This window comes from Anabrus simplex, chromosome 1 (genome assembly GCF_040414725.1).
Source record: "Anabrus simplex isolate iqAnaSimp1 chromosome 1, ASM4041472v1, whole genome shotgun sequence".
Taxonomy (NCBI): Eukaryota; Metazoa; Arthropoda; class Insecta; order Orthoptera; family Tettigoniidae; genus Anabrus; species Anabrus simplex.
In genome coordinates this window covers 1,210,299,406-1,210,318,835 of record NC_090265.1, presented here as the reverse complement: position 1 = coordinate 1,210,318,835, position 19,430 = coordinate 1,210,299,406, and the positions used below count along the sequence as shown (strand labels likewise).

General features: G+C 36.8%; 1 protein-coding gene across 1 annotated transcript in view; it reads left to right on the top strand.

The window, feature by feature from the left end:
- Positions 1-19,430, top strand: part of LOC136858529 (neural cell adhesion molecule 2) — a 491,718-nt gene that overhangs the window by 281,300 nt on the left and 190,988 nt on the right. The window contains exon 8 of the mRNA XM_068225657.1: positions 18,003-18,162. Within this exon, the coding sequence (XP_068081758.1) occupies positions 18,003-18,162 (160 nt within the window). The remainder of the gene's footprint in view (positions 1-18,002; positions 18,163-19,430) is intronic.

The following is a 19,430-nucleotide window of genomic DNA, read 5'->3' as shown; positions in this document are numbered from 1 at the left end:
TCGATTCCCGGCAGGGTCGGGAATTTTAACCATCATTGGTTAATTTCACTGACACTGGGGTGAAATGTCGTCTTCATCATCATTTCATCCTCATCACGACGCGCAGGTCACCTACGGGTGTCAAATCGAAAGACCTGCACCTTGCGAGCCGAACATGTCCTCGGACACCCCCGGCACTAAAAGCCATACGCTATTTCATTTCAATAAAGAACTATATTACTTTAATTATTTATATTTGTTTTGCATCTAGCTAACTACTTTTATCATTTTCGGAAACGCATTTCATATAGTTTAGTATATTTACGTATATACCATTATATACCATATATACCATTATAAAAGGTCGATAACGCGATATGAGCGTGAAACTTGCGTAAATTTCATTTATTGTGAACAAGTAAAAATGTTTGTAATGAGCCGCCTGAGTTAAAGTCACAATTATTTTCTTCCTAATCCTAGCCGCAATCAGTTACGAAAACATGTACTGCATCGGCAAAAACTCCACTGTGACACATGTATCGAAATGATATGTCCAAAATAATACGTATAAGGTACTCTTTACTACGAATTTCCAAGTTCTTCAATAAAACAGCCTTCATATTTTTGACAAAAGTCCTCTTCGCATCGATCGAAACAGCTAAACAAATCGCTGCGCTAATTGCTTCCAGTCTATACCTGAAACAGGGGAGCACGTGCCCGTGCGACAACTGTGGGTCAGCTTCGTCACCCGGACGAACTTAGAGCAACGACATTGCAGAAATATTTAGGATTGCCTGTCACTCACTTGCCCCAGCATGATGGAAAGTAGCACTCAAATGCAGTCCCGCAGTACTCACTTACTCTGACGGTTGCGGAGCAGATCTATTCGAAGGCGTTAAAGTATGTAGGAAGTGACATCAGCAGCGACACGCCGCGCGCCGCGCCGCGCCGCGCCGTGAGACCAGAAATAGAACACTACTTGGCAGCACTCCGCTGTAATTATGGTTGCCTATACCGCATATATTTCGGCGTTACTAATTACACGCAGTCTTGCACTAGCCACAGGGCAGAGTAAGTAAGCGAACTCATACTCACTATCGTTATTATAGACTCGGGACCTCCACTTTTATATCAAATCCAAACCAGAAAGGCGTGAATTTTACTTTTCAAAATTCCCACCTTCATTGGACGGGATTCGAACCGCGTCCGTCTGGAAAAGAAGCCAGAGACAATGCCACTCAGAAATCATATCCTCTTGAAACATTTAGATTTTTATAACGTCATTAGCAGCAATCCCATTCAATTTCAATGGTATTCGGCTAGTATAACCACAAACATGAGTACAAACTAAACTTCTGTACTAACACGCTTTTCTCCTAAATAAATTTCATCCTGGAAAATTCTACGTCTAGTAAATGAATTAAGGATGAAATATTGCTTTCTGAGCTAATTTTTGCGTGTGTATGTTGAAGAAAGAACCCAATATACCATCAAATCTCACAATAGCCATCATTATCTCTAATAATCTTATTTGCTTATCAGGTACACTACCTTAAAAAAAGAAAGAGAGAGTGATATTCCATGTTCCTTGCATTTAATTTTTTATCACAATTTTTATTGTTATGAAAATATAATTCCCCTCCTATGTAGATACAAACCCTGTGTATATCCACAACAAATATTATTTCTGCAGGTTCAATTTCATTTCTGACCCACACTTAAATTTTAGTTTATAAACCCCACTCTTTTCATTGGACTTAATTTTACCTTTTTCAGATCCAAAAATGGCAGAATGTGCTCTGACAAAATAGAAACGAGTAATTAAAGAGATAGTTGTAACTGCTACAGCCAACAGTCAATAGATTCTATTTGAGATAAGGAATCTAGGAAAAAAGTATAGGTCAGAAATATCCAGTCTGAGTACAGAAAACTCAGTATATAATAGTAAGCAACGAGTAACAATTTGTTATTGGAAACTACCAGAAAATATTGAGATAACTATGAGAAAAGAGGGTTTCGGCGTTGTATTCAAAACGAAGCATAGTCAGGATAAGGGACGACGAGTAATCAGCGCCGGTAATCACCTCGGCTTAGCCTACTCTTGGTTTTCTGGGCTGGAGCCACCATCTCACTGTCTTGCAGCTCCTCATTTGTTTTCTCGTATGTTGTATGGACTTCAAAGCAGTCCTGAGAGCCAGATGAGAGAAAGCCTCGCTACCGCTTAATCTGCAACTCTATTACTTAGTACCTTTCTTACTGCCATACTTATGTATTGAACTCTTGAGATTACCTCTTTTCAGCAGGTAAATTGTTACTTCTAAGTATAAACAATAATCATCCATTCAATATGTCATCTTGTTTAGTAGATGAAAACGTAACAAGGTTAATCCGATTCTTTTAGGCAATTACCTATAATTTAAAACTTAGAATTGAAAGAATCACCATATATTTAAGATGTATTTTTTAAAAATTTCCGTCCGCACAGTGGATATTATACCGGCTAAAAATAATATTTCACTTACACGCTCCATATTAATATACGCAGTCTGAGGCTGGTATTAGGGAAGTAACTTATAACAATATAGGAAATAATGTTGACAGTTTTAAATGATGCATGTGTGTATGTCATGTGATATTCATGCCTCGAATAGAATGAAGCACAAGACCATGTTTGTAACGCAACCACTAAACAAAACGGATAGCCAGTGTTGCTGACATTTATTCTTGAAACGAAATATTAAGAACAATGAAATACAATGGAACAAATGATTTAATAATACCTTTCTCTGACAAAGTGTACCCTTTTCACTGTCTAAGGTTCTTCTTCACCATGCTTGCACACTGATGAAGCATCTATAATATACATCTTTGGAACAAACGGTCCGTTAAATCAATGTCTAAGAGAGCATCTTCAAAACTTAAGACACTTCCTTAGAGCTATAATTTTACATAAAGCCGTCAGTCCAGTATTTTATGATTACAGAATGTAAAGTAACATAAATTTCCAAGGTATCTTGCTTTATTATTTTTATTCAAATATGATATAATGCCAAATATGAGCCAGGATATTCGTGAACCGAGTGAGTTGTCTGTGCGGTTAGGGGCGCGCAGCTGTGAGCTTGCATTCGTGAGATAGTGGGTTCGAATCCCAGCCCTTAAGATGTTTTTCCGTGTTTACCTATTTTCATACCAGGAAAATGCTGAAACTGTACCTTAATTAAGGCCACGGCTGCTTCTTTCCCATCCCTAGCCCCTTCCTGTCCTATCGCCGCCATAATACCTATCTGTGTCACTGCGACTTACAGAAACGTTTTAAAAAGGTATTCGTGAATTTTAAGCCCTGAGTTCCTGTATTCCACTTTAAACATGCTGGTTCCTATGACCTTCCTCTAGTTATATTTCTACATCCTAACACACTACCGTTGACATTAAGAAATCTTTGGTTTCATTTCGGAATGAACATGAAAATTGCAATTTTAAGTATAGCCTGTTGAAAAACATACTCTGGTTCACTTATCTGCTACTATACACCGGATTTTATTAGCAAAAATATCTACTGCTCCAGTGACTTCAATACGCTATGTGTGGGTCATGTAACCGGTATTCAGGAGACAGTGGGTTAGAACTCAATCGTCCGCGATTTTCCTTCGATTCCCATTTTCATCCTAGGCTAATTCCGGAGTTGTACTTTGATTTAAGCCATGACTGTTACTTCCCTAGTCCCTGCTTTGTTCCATCCCACCGTTGCTGGAAAACTGTGAGTGTTAACATGAAGCTGCATCACAAGCAAAAGCATCGCAACCTTATCTGATAAATCAATGTATTCTTGGAGTCGTGAAGTTTCAATGAGCCCCTGCATGCAAGGACCAGTCTGGGCATAGAAAGACGTGTTTTTGGAATCTCAGAACAATTTAATATATTCTAAATTTGTTTCAGTCATGTTCACATAGCCGAATGTAAGCGCAGATGTTTGGGGAAAACTGAAGAATAAAATTCACAACTGCGATATTAATGAGACTGCACTAATCGTTTTATTAACTACTTTTGCGATTTTATGAGGTGCCAAGGAACATGACGTTCGTCTCTAAGAAGTTCTTCTACGTGCCGGTGAATATGCTGACACGAGATTAGCTAATTCGAGCACCTTTAATACCACCTAACAGAGCCCGGATCGAACCCACCATCTTGGGTTCAGAAAACCAGTGCTCTACTGACTAAGCCACTCAGCCCAGCAGCTGTATTGCATTTTTCCTACATTTTTGATTATTATTGCGCCCATCCAGCGTCCAGGTACGACACAGCCGAATTTTTTCTGACAGCCTGATATAGTCTCAGGGTATTTCTTCTCATAAACAAAATATCTAATTTTTCTTCTTGGCTAGGATTAACGTGAATTCAGAGAAAAGGTAGGGACCGCACGCGACAATTATCGATACACGTCTCCATCCTATCGCATTCAATAATATATCTATCATTTACCGCTTTAATTCGAGGTAAATCACATGAAAAACATCTTAGAAACTAAGTCCATCTACTCTCAACTGCTACAAATTATCACTCACCTTATAAGAAAATAATAAGAGAAATTTATTAAATTAACCGCAAATTAAAGAACTGACAACTCGTTTTGTCAAGAACTTCCAAAGCAGATGATTAAAATCAATAATAATTCATAATATTTTACATTTAAGTCAGCGCTGGCTTAGTAATAAGAAAGTAATAAAATGAATTCACTTGTTCTGAAATGAACTTGAGCTTCCTCATACATAATCATATTGGAGAATTAAATCAATAATTCAGTTATTATATAAGTAATTAATTAGCTTGCAAGAAAATTAAACAATTCAAATCAATCACTATAACATAATTACATTGAATTTTAGAATACAATGTTTCCTTACAATTGATAAAATTTAAGATTTTGCTATCTGAATTCGTTATCTATGTTTTTTTATGATGACTGACGGGCTAAGGTTTCCATCCCTATTGCCTTAAATCTCGGCTCCTAATTTGATAACCTATCATTTAAAATTACTACTCAAATTATTAATCAGCACTCAAATTATAAAATAACCTACCTCATTATTCTATCTAAATAATCCTTAATTTGTTGCTATACGGCTCAATATGCACCCACTCACTAGGCTTATATTTAATATATCATACTTGCGCAAGTAATTCCATAAGCGTCTATGTTATGATATCTCGGTACTATTTATCTACGTCGCTCCTAACATCTATACTGACTTAACACATCTTTCACTTCATATATGTTACGAGAATACGTCATAAGAGAAAAATATTTTAATATTAACAGCTGTATTTGACGTTTTGGTAACTCTCTAATCTCAACTATACATATATATCCACCATTCATTCCTTACTTTGTGTCATTTCCACGGTGTATTTCCTTCCTTGTGCTTGATCCAACAGACGAGTATCTTAGCATCTACCATACATATATACGGCTTATAATCACCGAAACCCACATTATCATACCCAAAATCTATATATATAAAATAGCTTGTCCTGACTGACTGACTGACTGACTGACTGACTGACTGATTCATCATCGCCGAGCCAAAACTACTGGACATAAAGAAATGAAATTTTGGGGATATATTCATATTATGATGTAGGTGCTCGCTAAGAGAGGATTTTTGGATATTCCGTCGGTAAGGGGGTGAAAATGGGGGTGAAATTTTAAAATGAGTGTATCTATATCTCAAAACTTTAAAAGTTTACAGATGTAAAAATTGGTATTTAAAATCTTCTTTAAAAATAAGGAAACACGTATTTTTTTGTTTTCAGAAAATACCAATATGAGGGATGAAAAAGGGTGAAATGGGGGAAAATGGGTTGAATCCCTTTAATCAGGATACCGGTACTTATATCTCAGATACTGAAGATATTACAGACCTGAAAATTGGTACTTTTGATCACTTCTAAAAATAAAGAAGCACGTATTTTTTTGTTTTTGTAAAATCCAATTAATGGGAGGGTGAAAAGTGGGTGAATTTTTAAAATGAGTGAATCTGTATCTCCAAACTTTTAAAGTTTGCAGATGTAAAAATTGGTATTTAGAATCTTCATTAATAATAAAGAAACACGTATTTCTTTGTTTTCGGAAAATCGCAATAGGAGGAGTGAAAAGGGGTGAAAAATGGGTTGAATGCCTTTAATGAGGCTACTTATATCTCAGAAATTGAAGATATTATAGACCTGAAAATTGGTGTTTGGGATCTCTTTCAAAAATAAAGAAACAAGCATTTTTTGCTTTTCTGGAAAACCCAATTAAGGGGGGTGAAAAGGGGGTAATATTTTAAAATGACTGTATCTATATCTCAAAACTTTTAAAGGTTATAGATTTAAAAATGGTATTTAGAATCTCCATTAAAAATAAAGAGACACGTATATTTTGTTTTCGGAAAATCGTAATAGGAAGGGTGGTAAAGGTTGAAAAAGGGGTCGAATGCATTTCATGAGTCTACTTATATTTCAGAACCTGAAGATATTACAGACCTGAAAATTGGTGTTTGGGATCTCCTTTAAAAATAAATAAACACGTATTTTTCTTTTTGTGGAAAATCCAATTAATGGGGGGGAGGCTGAAAAGAGGGTGATTTTTTAAAATGAGTGTATCTATATCTCAAAACGTTTAAAGTTTATAGATGTAAAAATTGGTATTTAGAATCTCCTTTAAAAATAAAGAAACACGCATTCTTTTGTTTTCGGAAAATCCCAATAGGAAGGGTGTAAAAGGGTGAATAATGCGTTGAATGCCTTTCATGAGGCTACTTATATTTCAGAACCTGAAGATATTACAGACCTGAAAATTGGTATTTTGGATCTACTTTAAAAGTAAAGGAACACGTATTTTTTCGTTTTTGGAAAATCCAAATATTGGGGGGGGGTGAATTTTTTGAAATGAGTGTGTCTACATCTTAAAACTTTAAAATTTACAGATGTAAAAATTGGTGGTTAGAATCTCCTCTAAAAATAAAGGAACACGTTTTTTTTGTTTCCTGTAAATCCTAATAGGAGGGGTGTAAAAGGGTGAAAAATGGGTTGAATGCCTTAATTGAGGATACACATATCTCAGAAACGAAAGATATTACAGAACTGATAATTTGCTTATGGGATCTCCTTTAAAAATGAAGAAACACGAATTTTTTAGTTTTTTAAAAGCCAATTAATGGCGGTTAAACAGGAGTGACAAATTGGGGTGAATTTTTTGAAAGACCACATCTACAGATTATCTTGGAAACGTAAAATGTTACAGACGTAAAAAGTGGGTGTTTGGAGTCTCCTGTAAATGTAAAGATACATAGGTGATTTGTTTTAGGGAACTCCACTTAAGGGGAACTTAAAAGGGGTGAAATTTTAAAATGAGAATTTTTACAGTATATCTAAAAAGACATGTTACAGAAGTGAAAAATGGTATTTTTATCTCTATTAAACATAAAGAAACGTGTATTTTTAGTTTTCGGAAATACCACTTGGGAGGAAGGGGGGTAAAAGTGACTGAAAATGGTGTTGAATTATTTTAATTAGGCTACTGATATCTCAAAAATGAAGATGTTACAGACTTACAGACGTGAAATTTGATATTTGCAATCTGCTTTAAAAGTAAGGAAACACGTATACACGGAAAATCCAATGAAGGGGGGGGGGGTGAAAGAATTGAAAAATTAATTGACTTAATTACAGACGTGAAAATTCGTATTTGGATCTCCTTTAAAAACAAAGAAAAACGCGTTTTGGGGGGAAACCATCTTGGAGGGCGGGAGTGTAAAGGAGTTGAATTCCTTTCATGAGGACACATAAATCAAAAACTGAAGAAGTTAGAGTCGTGATAATTGGTATTTAGAAGATCCTTTACTATTAAAGAAACAAGTATTTTTTGCGGGAAAATTCACTTAGGGGAGCGGGGGAGAGGGGAGTAGTGTGAAATGAAGTGAAGAATGTAAATTATTTTTATGGGGATACTTATATCTCATAACTGAAGGTAATAGACGTGAAAATTGGTGTTTGGAATCTCCCTTAAACATATAGAAACAAGCCTTCTTTTAATTTTTTTTTTTGTGGGGTTGGTAAATAAACGTAACGGCGGTAGGGTGTAGAAGGAGGTGATACCAATTGATTTTACTGTTCATAATGTACTTATAAGGATCCTCCGTTGCTCAGGCAGCAGCGCGCCGGCCTCTCACAGCTGGGTTCCGTGGTTCAAATCCCGGTCACTCCATGTGATATTCGTGCTGGACAAAACGGAGGCGGGACAGGTTTTTCTCCGGATACTTCGGTTTTCCCTGTCATCAGCCATTCCAGCAACAAATAATAATAATAATAATAATAATAATAATAATAATAATAATAATAATAATAATAATAATAATAATAATAATAATAATGTTACGGACCGTCATCAAATGTGCGGACCGCGCTGGAAACGGCTACTGGACGGGTAATGACTAAGAATGCAGTCCGGCCGCCGGTCCAGTGCCGCCAAGGCACCCAATATAACAGCACGCCGGATCTCCTGAAGGATTTTATCCATATTAAAAATGATTATAGGAAAAGATGGCAAAGATTTACGTACCCAACTGACCGGGAGGAATACCTGAGCCTAGCCCGGGAAGTACGAACTCGATTGCTGGAAAGGAAGATTGAAAAATGGGAGGAAACGTGCCGTAAAATAAGAAAAAACGATTCAGATCGGGAATTTTGGTGGATTCTCGCAGAAAACGAGTCAGATCGCGAATTTCGGCGGATTATATATCTAAAACAATAAGCATTCAATTATAAATTTCAGTATAATACCGTAGCGAAGCACGGGTATCTTGCTAGTATTTCATATAACTTCTTTCTTCACTACAAAACCTTCAATAAATTCCATTTCATCTTTCCCAATACCATATTACATCATTCATAACCTCTTCCATAATAAATGCAATTACTAAGAGGTACTAATCTTCTTTACATAAATACTCCTTTAAATAGATCAATACTCTTCCAACATTACGATGCTTAACCTTAAATATTTTGTTCGTGCATTTATTTAACAACATTACTTTACAAGGAAAAACTCGTCTATATGTTTCACTTCCTCTCATACGATCCACCTGTGACGTAATCATCGACTGAATGGTTTCACGAGATCCGTAGATGGTATTTAACATACGCTAATCTTTATATTCAGCTGTTCGATCGTTTTCCTTCCTTCTCGTAATTTCAGTTACCTTAGTAATTTACTTATTTTATGCATAGCCATACTCCACGTGATATCAATCTAATTATATATACTAGCTTAATATAGTATTAGTAGATTACATGTAACACACTTCACTTCACTGTATCACTTGCACTTCTAAGTATCTCACACCTAGAATACTTTATACTAAATGCATATGCCTAGCTAAATTAAGAATTATAATACTTACGGTAAACACTTAGCTCGTCTTTCAACATAACAGCTGTCAGTAGCTCTCCTCCTCCTCGTCACATCGCTGGTCCATTGGCCACGGTCTGAGGTTCGGCTGGATTCCTCGTCTCATTTTATGTGGGGCCTGCTGCCTGGAACATATCCCTCTTCGGCTGGATTCCTCATCTCATTTTAGGTAGGGTCTGCTGCCTGGAACATATCTCTCTTCGGCTGGATTCCTCATCTCATTTTAGGTAGGGTATGCTGGCTGGAACATATCTCTCTTCAGCTGGATTCCTCATCTCATTTTAGGTAGGGTCTGCTCCCTGGAACATATCCCTCTTCGGCTGGATTCCTCATCTCATTTTAGGTAGGGTCTGCTGCCTGGAACATATCTGTCTTCGCCTGGATTCCTCATCTCATTTTAGGTAGAGTCTGCTGGCTGGGGAACATATCTCCCTCCAGGTTGGTCCATCTCGAGTTTAGCAAGACATCATCTTCATGGTATAGCTGTCAATATGATCAAACAAAGTCGAGAAGTAAATGTTCATTTCAATAATTTCTTAGAAGAATATTTTCCTTCTTAAATATTCTATTTGTTTTCTTTCTTGCGCTCTAGTTAACCAATTCTCTACATTTGCGTAAGATCTTCGCTCTCGGCTTAGAAATATTTTCTATTTTAAAATTATTTGTTTTCTGAAAATTCAATTTGTTCTTCGATTCTTTGTCTGTAGGAATGAATCTTTCCAATCCTTCTCTTCTTTTACAACTTCAAATTAATGAGTTCCGATGTATCGCTAATCTTGCGTATCGGGTCTATCAGCGTACGTACTTAAATAAATTCTCGTATATTACGCTGTCCTGATATATTTTTACAGTGCTTTAGCAAGTATCTTGTCGTCTTTTCTTAATTTAGAACACCTATTCTTGAGAAATTCCGCCGTAATCTTGACTATTTCTCTTCTTCGATGCAGCAACAGCAATTTGCTTCCTTTTGTCCCGAGTTCAGTTTTCAAGTAATTTTTTTAATAATATATAATATTTTACTTGTTTTCTTGAAACAATTCCCCTGACATTGCTCTGTTCCTCACCGCCTTTTAAAAAGTAGACGACCCAAGTTAATCATGGCCTCCTAATTTATTCATATGTCAAGACTCTCTTGTATACAATCTTGGCCTGAGTGGTCTATACCCTTTCTGGACGCCATTTTGCAACACGTCCGAGAATGCAACGGACACATTATTATTATTATTATTATTATTATTATTATTATTATTATTATTATTATTATTATTATTATTATTATTATTATTATTGTTATTATTATTATTATTATTATTAATGTCTATTGTTAAGCCAAGAATAACGGCCGAGAGGATCCGTCGTGCTGATCACACAACACCTCGTAATCTGCAGGCCTTCGGGCTGAACAACGGTCGCTTGGTAGGCCATGGCCCTTCGGGGCTGTTGCGCTAAATGTGGGTAGGGGTAGGGGGGGAATTGCTAACCTGATGCAGCCTTGTGGTGGTGTGGTGGTGATTATATTTTAAGAGAAAATACAACTGGTCAACCATCCTCTATTAATAATCACAGGAGAAAATGGAAGGGGCCCGAAACTTCGAATAAATGAAGGTATTGGCCAAAGAAAGATGGCCCACGAAGGGCGTGAAAATGATAGACCCCCTAGGCCTTCATACGTAATACCGTTGGGGTCGGAAGAGGACAAGAGTTTACCAGGGAAGGTCAGATAGTATAAGTGAAAGTGGGAAAACCTGGCACAATTGGGAGCATTTCCAGGACTCAGTTAAGTGTCCCGTGGTCACCAACCCAAGTTCTCGAATTAAGAGCCTCTGGGGCCCATTTTAGTCACCTCTTACGACAAGCAGGGGATACGGTGGGTGTTATTTTATCATCCCACCCACAGGGGGAAACAGTCCTTGTGAAGCAGACGCTTCAACGAGGGCGGGTGACATCTGCCATGTGTTGGGAACTGCGTGTTATTGTAGAGTAGGATAGTCTTCTGTATCATGTGTGAATTGCATAGATGTAGGGAACATTAGAAATACCCGAGCCAGGGAAATTAACCATTTAAGGTTAAAATCAGCGAGCCGACCGGGAATTGAATCCGGAATCACCTAAATCGAAGATAACTAAGCTGATCACTCAACAAAGGATCCGGAATTTGTGATTAATGTGACCTCAGGATACCATGTCCCAATCCATTTTTTTCAGGCTTTCATCATGGGTAAAGGTTGCATACTTTACAGAACTCATTCTACCTTCCTGATTGATAAAACGTTAGAATCACTACATTTTTCATACGAATGACTGAGTTATGAGATCTGCTGCTGGTGAGTGCATGTGTGTGAGACAAAGAGTGAGAGAGAATTTGTATTTCAAAAACATCCTACAACTACCCATACTTTCTCTACATTTATCGTTTTGCACGCGCACACTAGGAAAAGGCAACTCACCTGTTCAATCTTTAATCTGGCAAGTAGGAAGTCACTCAATATTTCATTACGAAAACAAGTCCGACTCGTTGGATGAACGGTCAGCGTACTGGCCTTCGGTTCAGAGGGTCCCGGGTTCGATTCCCGGCCAGATCGGGCATTTTAACTTTAATTGGTTAATTCCAATGGCACGGGGCTGGGTGTATGTGTTGTCTTCATCATCATTTCATCGTCATCACGACGCGCAGGTCGCTACGGGTGTCAAATAGAAAGACGTGCACCTGGCGAGCCGAACCCGTCCTGGTATATTCCGGCACTAAAAGCCATACGACATTTCATTTCATTTCATTACGAAAACAAGACCTGATGATCTGTTGGTTTTATGAATATGAATCCTACCACATTTTCCACGTTCTGAAGTTGAAGTGTTAAAAACCTGTTCATACACTACTAACATTGAGTAATTCCTCTAAAGTGTACTTTATTTACCGAAACATATCTCAACATATAGTATATATACATTAAATGCGATATAACATAGATTTAACGCACCGGATTTAACTTAGGATGTAGCTGATAAGTAAAAATTTACTTCAGTATTTTCATAAAATTAAAGTTGAGGTTAAAGAGATCTGAACTTGAATGTGAAACGTTACCAACTCTGAGAAATACATCCTGTGAGTTCGAAGATATTTCGACGTTTTCAGTGAAATAACATTATAAAGTGACAACAAACTTCGGCGCATGTTGGCATATTGTAATATAAACGTTATTACCACAGCTTTCTTACGAGAGTTTCTATATGCCAAAGGAAATAAATAAGATTTACATTTGACGTGACTGTTGATATCATAACCATAGCTACAATACCTCGAGATTAATATGGAATTTCAACCAGAGAGATGTGAATTATAACTTTTAAAATCCCACGTATATTGGCCGGGATTCAAACCATAGCCCGCTTCGTGAGAGGCTACTTAACCATACTACTCACTGTCTCGCCGCTGCTCCAAATAACTTAGTTTCGGCCGGCCCGGGCCATCTTTAGAGCTACAGATTAGGGAGTCAACCTAAACTAGTCCCATATGCAAATGTTCTGATGACAATACAACTAATTTTGGAAATATAGTTATATATGTCATTAGTCTTGTATTGAATAGGTGGATCCATCTTACCTTATCAAGTGTTATAATCTCAGCTTCATAAATGAATCATGAATTGTTAAAGGAGCATAAGTCCATTGAGCCTAGTTCTGAGAAAACTGAGAAAAAATGTTTGTATCCTGCGTTATTGCATTACGGAAGCATAAACCTCTTGAAATAAGTTTAGCTGCTTCTGAATGACTTATACAAGTCCATGAATTGAATATAAAGTTCACATTTATACATTTTGTTATGTTTGAAGTGCATTGACCAACTCCTTTTAGCAATTCATTCAATTTTGCTTATTGCATTTGCATTTTAAAAGTGCCATTATTTGAAAATTAGCCTTTATTTGGGGCATTAAACAAAGCATTTATTGGTAATTGTAGTATATAATGCGTTTATATTAATAAAATACAGTCAATCTCTGAAAATTATAAAACAAATTATTTTTGAAAGTACGAAGTTTATCTAAGCCAACAAGTGTTTACATTATCACATACTAATTCTGAAATAACACCAGAAGAGATAGAAAGAAATCAAGAAATAACTGCATTAGCCAATCATCCTTAATATCAATACAGAATGATTTTACGGTTACCCTCTTTTTTCTTTTAAAACTGACCATCAAAACCTTAGGTAGTACCATCAGTCTTCATAACCCTCACCCTCCACACAATTCCACATTGTTCCATTTTAGAATATCATTATGAAAATCGTCTTCATCCTTATCTTGCGCACCGAGCTCGATAGCTGCAGTCGCTGAAGTGCGGCCAGTATCCAGTATTCGGGAGATAGTGGATTTGGATCCCACTGTCGGCAGATCTGAAATGGTTTTCCGTGGTTTCATATTTTCACACCAGGCAAATGCTGGGGCTGTACCTTAATTAAGGCCACGGCCACGGCCACTTCCTTCCCACTCCTAGACCTTCCCTGTCCCATCGTCGCCGTAATTATGTGATAGACGTAAATACCATGCTGTTTCTCTTCTTCACAAAATACTGCGAACAGGTAAACCACATTATCTGAGAATAGATTTCAACTACCTCTCTCCCTCAAGCAGAACACCCTCAAGGTCATCAGTACAAACCCTGCTGTCCATCCCCACTCATCACAGTAGTACGTTTAACAAGTCATTTGTACCGGGGACCATACGTTCCTGGAATTCTCTCCCGGCTGAAATTAGAGACATAAGCAACCTAAAGCTATTCAGAAGAATGTGCTGGAAATTTTACCTACACTCAGATTGATTTACTCTTAGAAGTACCCTTAAATTTTAGATTATTAAGTTAAATGAATAAAATGTCAATGTAAGGTTAGAAACATTATAGTTTATATTTTTCGAGATATAGCTCTAATAATAGTAATTATTATAAATTAATTTTAAAATGTTAAAATGATTTTTATGATGCTTTACATTTCATACAAATTACATTTCACATTAACTTTAAATTATAATTAACTTATTTTTTAAGTAATTATAATGTTCAGTATATTATGTTTATACAGGTGCATAATTATATGGTTTGGCATAATAGCAGGCTTCATAGCCTGAGCCCCGCCATGTACAGAAAGACATTAATAAATAAAAATAAATAAGACCTATCTGTGTCGGTGCGACGTAAAGCAACTAGCCTTATCTTGCGGAACGTATGATAGAAGCTGCACAGCATCCTTCAATATTTTAGTGTGTATGGGAACAGAACCGTCGGGTAAGCCAAGTTACTGAACCGTTGGTGGTCCATAAAGGATACCTACCTTCCTTACCTATTAGCAATTAGTATGAGATCTGTCTCTTGGGTCGTTTCGGGCTCTTCGTCACTTGCTGAGGTAAGGTAGGGTTTCATATTATTGAATCTAGCTACTGGAATGAAAGTTCTATTCAATAAATATTTGTTTTTATTAAAAGAAATAACGAGGAATAGTTTTAAAACTTATCTTGTCCAATCGACGCCACAGTAATTACAACACAGAGGAGCAGAATACTGGTTTGAGATTTTGACTTAACTGCCTGATGGACATCGTTACTGGAAACCATTGTCACAACTTACGAATGTAGAAAAGAAAGTCTGGAAATCTTTAAATTCGGCTTACATGTGAGACTGCATGTACCATCATAATGATTCGTGATGGTCCAGCCCTCGTAACACGAACTCTGGACTCTGGGTATAATTAAGGCAGTCCAATCGGTGTGTGCCAACAGTGGTTGTACGGCATGGACCCTTAATTGAATCGATGTGACCTGCGACTATGTCATGGACCGACATCTAAATTTCTAATTTACTTTAAAGTCATTGTGGATGATGACCCCAAGTAAAATGATGCTATATTGGCATACGACCTTAATCTAAGTCACTGAGGTTGATGACTCCATGACCATCCAAGTTTCTAAGCTGAAGGCTAAACACAATTAAGTTAAGTCGGTTGATGACCAAAGTTTCCACTTTAATAATCCCAGCACATTTAATGCTCAATCAAAGTCAAATAATACAACAACAACAACAACGCTCACAATACCTTGAGGCAGTAAAATCCATTACCTTCGGATATGTCCCATTAAGCGTTGCATTAATATTTGAACTTTCCCAGAAAAATAAACTAAGATTTCCAGAATGCACCTTCAAGTTATTCACTTTGTTTTAAGTTATTTCAAAAATACGATTTCCACTGAGTTTAATAAATAAATAAATTGAAATGATTTTATGAATCTTAGTTAACAACAAATTCTATCTCCGCGGACGAATGGTTTCTTTCACAAGTCCCTACTCATATTCTGACGTAATTAATTTTAATTCGTTTACCCTGTTTATCGTCTTTTGTTATCGTGCAGCTGGAGGAAAATTTACATAATTTATTTCCAGTATTATACCTTGTTTCATGACATCACATTTTAAGTTTAATCTAATACTAGCAATTATTAATACTTGGATAACCCTAATAATTAAGTACAATACAAACCTCTGCACAAGTAACTCGTCGTAAAATGTAAGCCATTTACTATGTCATATCCCACCATGACATTTTCATAAAGCTTTGTGCACCCCTCTAAAGTAAATCAATCACTACTACCATCATTCTATTTTGGACACCCTGAACTTGGCTGACTTCGCTCATTATAGTCTAACTTCGTGGTTTCAAATATACATTAAGATAACGGTTAAACAAATTACTCTTCTCTAATAACTTTCACGTTACTCCCGGATGAAACTTTCAACTAGTTCTCGTACATTACGATCTCCATTCTAAATAATAGACTCTCATTTTCAACACGTAACAGGCAGGACAAACACCACTATCTTCGAGCGGCGAACTCGGTCAGCTGGCAGCATTGGACATAAGAAACCCTCGCTGTCAGTTCTGAAATAAAACACCTGTCCGATGTCCACGCTTAACTGGTCTCACAAGAATGAGATCTTCGACTTCGCAAATAGAATTTACAACATTCTTGGCCCAAACAGATATGCATATAGATTTACTTTTAAGATGTCATTCAATAATTATACACGTCACAAATTAACACTTACGTGGATTCTCTCACACTTTTCATCACAAACATGATACAAATATCTTCCGCGGGCTCACGCAGAAGTCCCGGCGTCATTTACAGGCTTCCAATCACCTTATAGACACGCGCGTCCTATGTGAAATATCCACAGAAATGGCTTATTAGTTTCAAATCTGTCTTACTAAAGACCAATTGTCTTACAGATAATTACAGGGCACTCATCATACTACGTTCATTGCTAATTCCTTTATTTAAATATACTTATTTAACCACAACTTTCTTCTGTATCCATCCACATTTGACACGTGCGGATGACGTCACATCTCATGGCGTGGGAAAGAGAGAAGCCATCTTCCTGCCTCGTGTCGCCTCTGCGATATATATATATATTCGTGCTTCTCATTACGATTGACATGGGGCCTCATGTGGTAACTTTAAGACTCAAAATTCTTGGGACACAAAGGTCATGGGTTCAATATGTGGAAGCGTAATATCTCCTACACTGGGCTGAATTAGCTTAAATGTGTGTTTCACAAAATCCCAATATAGGTTGAAACAACAACTCATGCAGGACTTACTACCGTTTAACATTCCATGAATGAACTGACTTCCCCGAATAAGCTTGAGATTGTCCCGGATTTAATGGCTTTCAAAACTAAAGGATGGGTATAACCCGTAGGAACAAATTCATATATATATATATAAAGTAAAAACCGCCCTTTTATCAATTCACGATTCAATTTATTTTCATTTTCCGCGTTGATTTCCTAGCTTCAGTAACAAAAACTTTATTATTTTTATTTTTACTCTTTATTTCATTTTATTTATTTATTTATTTATTTATTTATTATTTTCTTAGATAAACAACTCAACTCTGATGTTTATTTAAACGAACCTACAGTGAAATATATTAAATTTTTGAGTTATTTAAGCCTTTTATTCTTAAAGATTATCGCAATAAAACAGCAAATCATGTCAGTAAGCAGGACAAATCTTAAAGACGCTTTTACAGTAATACAGTGTTGACGGTTTTAGTTGAACTTCATAACGCATGAGGACATTACCAAAGAAGGAATGTAATTTCAAAAAGAATATTATATCGTAGCTCATGTCTTATGTGTATAGCTTTAAGTTTATTATATTGTAGCTGAGAATGGTCCAATAGTGGACCATAACTAGTCGTATTTTTAATAAACTAGAATAAAAATTAAATCATATTTGTACTGTGTTGATTGGGTGGGAAGTCCTAATCAAGTTCTGGTTACTGATAATTTCAGCTTGTTGGAAATAAACCAAATACTGTTATAATGCTGCCTAGAAATCGTGTGGCACTGGATTTGAGTTCGACCTAATCATGAACACACATAATATGTAAAGTATGAGTACGTGGCTGGTATGAAATGGTTTTTAAAAAACTATATTTGAAGTTTAGCTGTCTAATATGCAATAACGGTAATATTAGCAATGAATGTCAACTAATGTGCGCTGTGATATTCTTGCAGGGAGTGGTGCTGAACCACAACACATCTGCTAGGGTGATACGCAGCAATCAAAGTCTTGTTCTGCAGAAAGTTACTCGTCAAAGTGCGGGCAAATACGTGTGTGTGGCGAGCAATACGGAGGGCGAGACTGCGAGCAACGAGCTGGCTCTTCGTGTTAAATGTGAGTACTGCCATGTTACTCGAGCATCCTCTCTTTATAGACTTAAGTATTTTTGGAGGTAACAGTGTGCAATGAGATGTAACATGTGAATTGACTTGTTAGATCATCATTAACTCTATAATTGTAACAACCCCGCGAGAATATCGTTGTCTAAAGAGTCATTATTTATTTATTTATTTATTTATTTATTTATTTATTTTTACAATTTGCATTACGTCACGCTGACACAGATGGGTCCTGTGGGGACGATGGTAGGGGAAAAGGGTAAGAGTGTTGGGGAGGAAGCAACTGTGGCCTTAATTAAGTTTTAGCCCTAAATTTTTCCTGGTGTGAAAATGGGAAGTCACGGTAAACAATCTTCAGGACTGCCGACGGTGGTGTTCGAACCCACTATCTTCCGAATGCAAGCTGATAACTACGAGACTCAAACTGCAGTGCCACTTGCTCGGAGGAGTCATTACTGTATTGTTAAGCTAGTCATCTTCTACTTTATCTTGTTCAGACCCAAGACCAGAGAAGTTGAAACTAAAATAATTTACTTTCTTTTTCAGCAAATTCTGATTTTAAGAACTCAGATGTAGCATTATAAATGAATAATAACACAATAATAATAATAATAAAAATAATAATAATATTGTTTCTACGTCCCACTAACTTCGTTTTAACGGTTTTCGGAGACGCCGAGGTGCCGGAATTTGATCCCGCAGGAGTTCGTTTACGTGCCATTAAATCTACCGACACGAGTCTGACGTATTTCTGCACCTTCAAATCCGCCGGACTGAACCAGGATCGAACCTGCCAAGTTGGGGTCAGAAGGCCAGCGTCTCAACCGTCTGAGTCACTCAGCCCGGTCATTAGGGCCTATAAATGATATTCATTGCATATGACCTCAGTGACAGATGTTGCCCACATGTTTTTCCCCAATTTTTATATTGAATTACCATATTTTGAGATGTATGATTGAAACCATTGTGTAATGAATGTAGCCATGAAGTTAGAATGTGTGAGTGAGTTGTGCGTAATAACTCTTAGCACTAAGTTTAACTTTTAGTAGAGATATTGGCAATGGAAGTAAATTCGTGAAATATTTAGCCTTTACAGTGGAACGCACAGGTTTTGCTTGCCATATCCTTTAATTGTCGACCATCATTCCGAATGCGTATTCGAGAAATGATAACGCTATATTTGAATTTATAATCTCAGGTAGTTGGAAGGTCACAACAGTTAAAATATTAATATATGAACTCGCCCGAATGCATGTTATATCT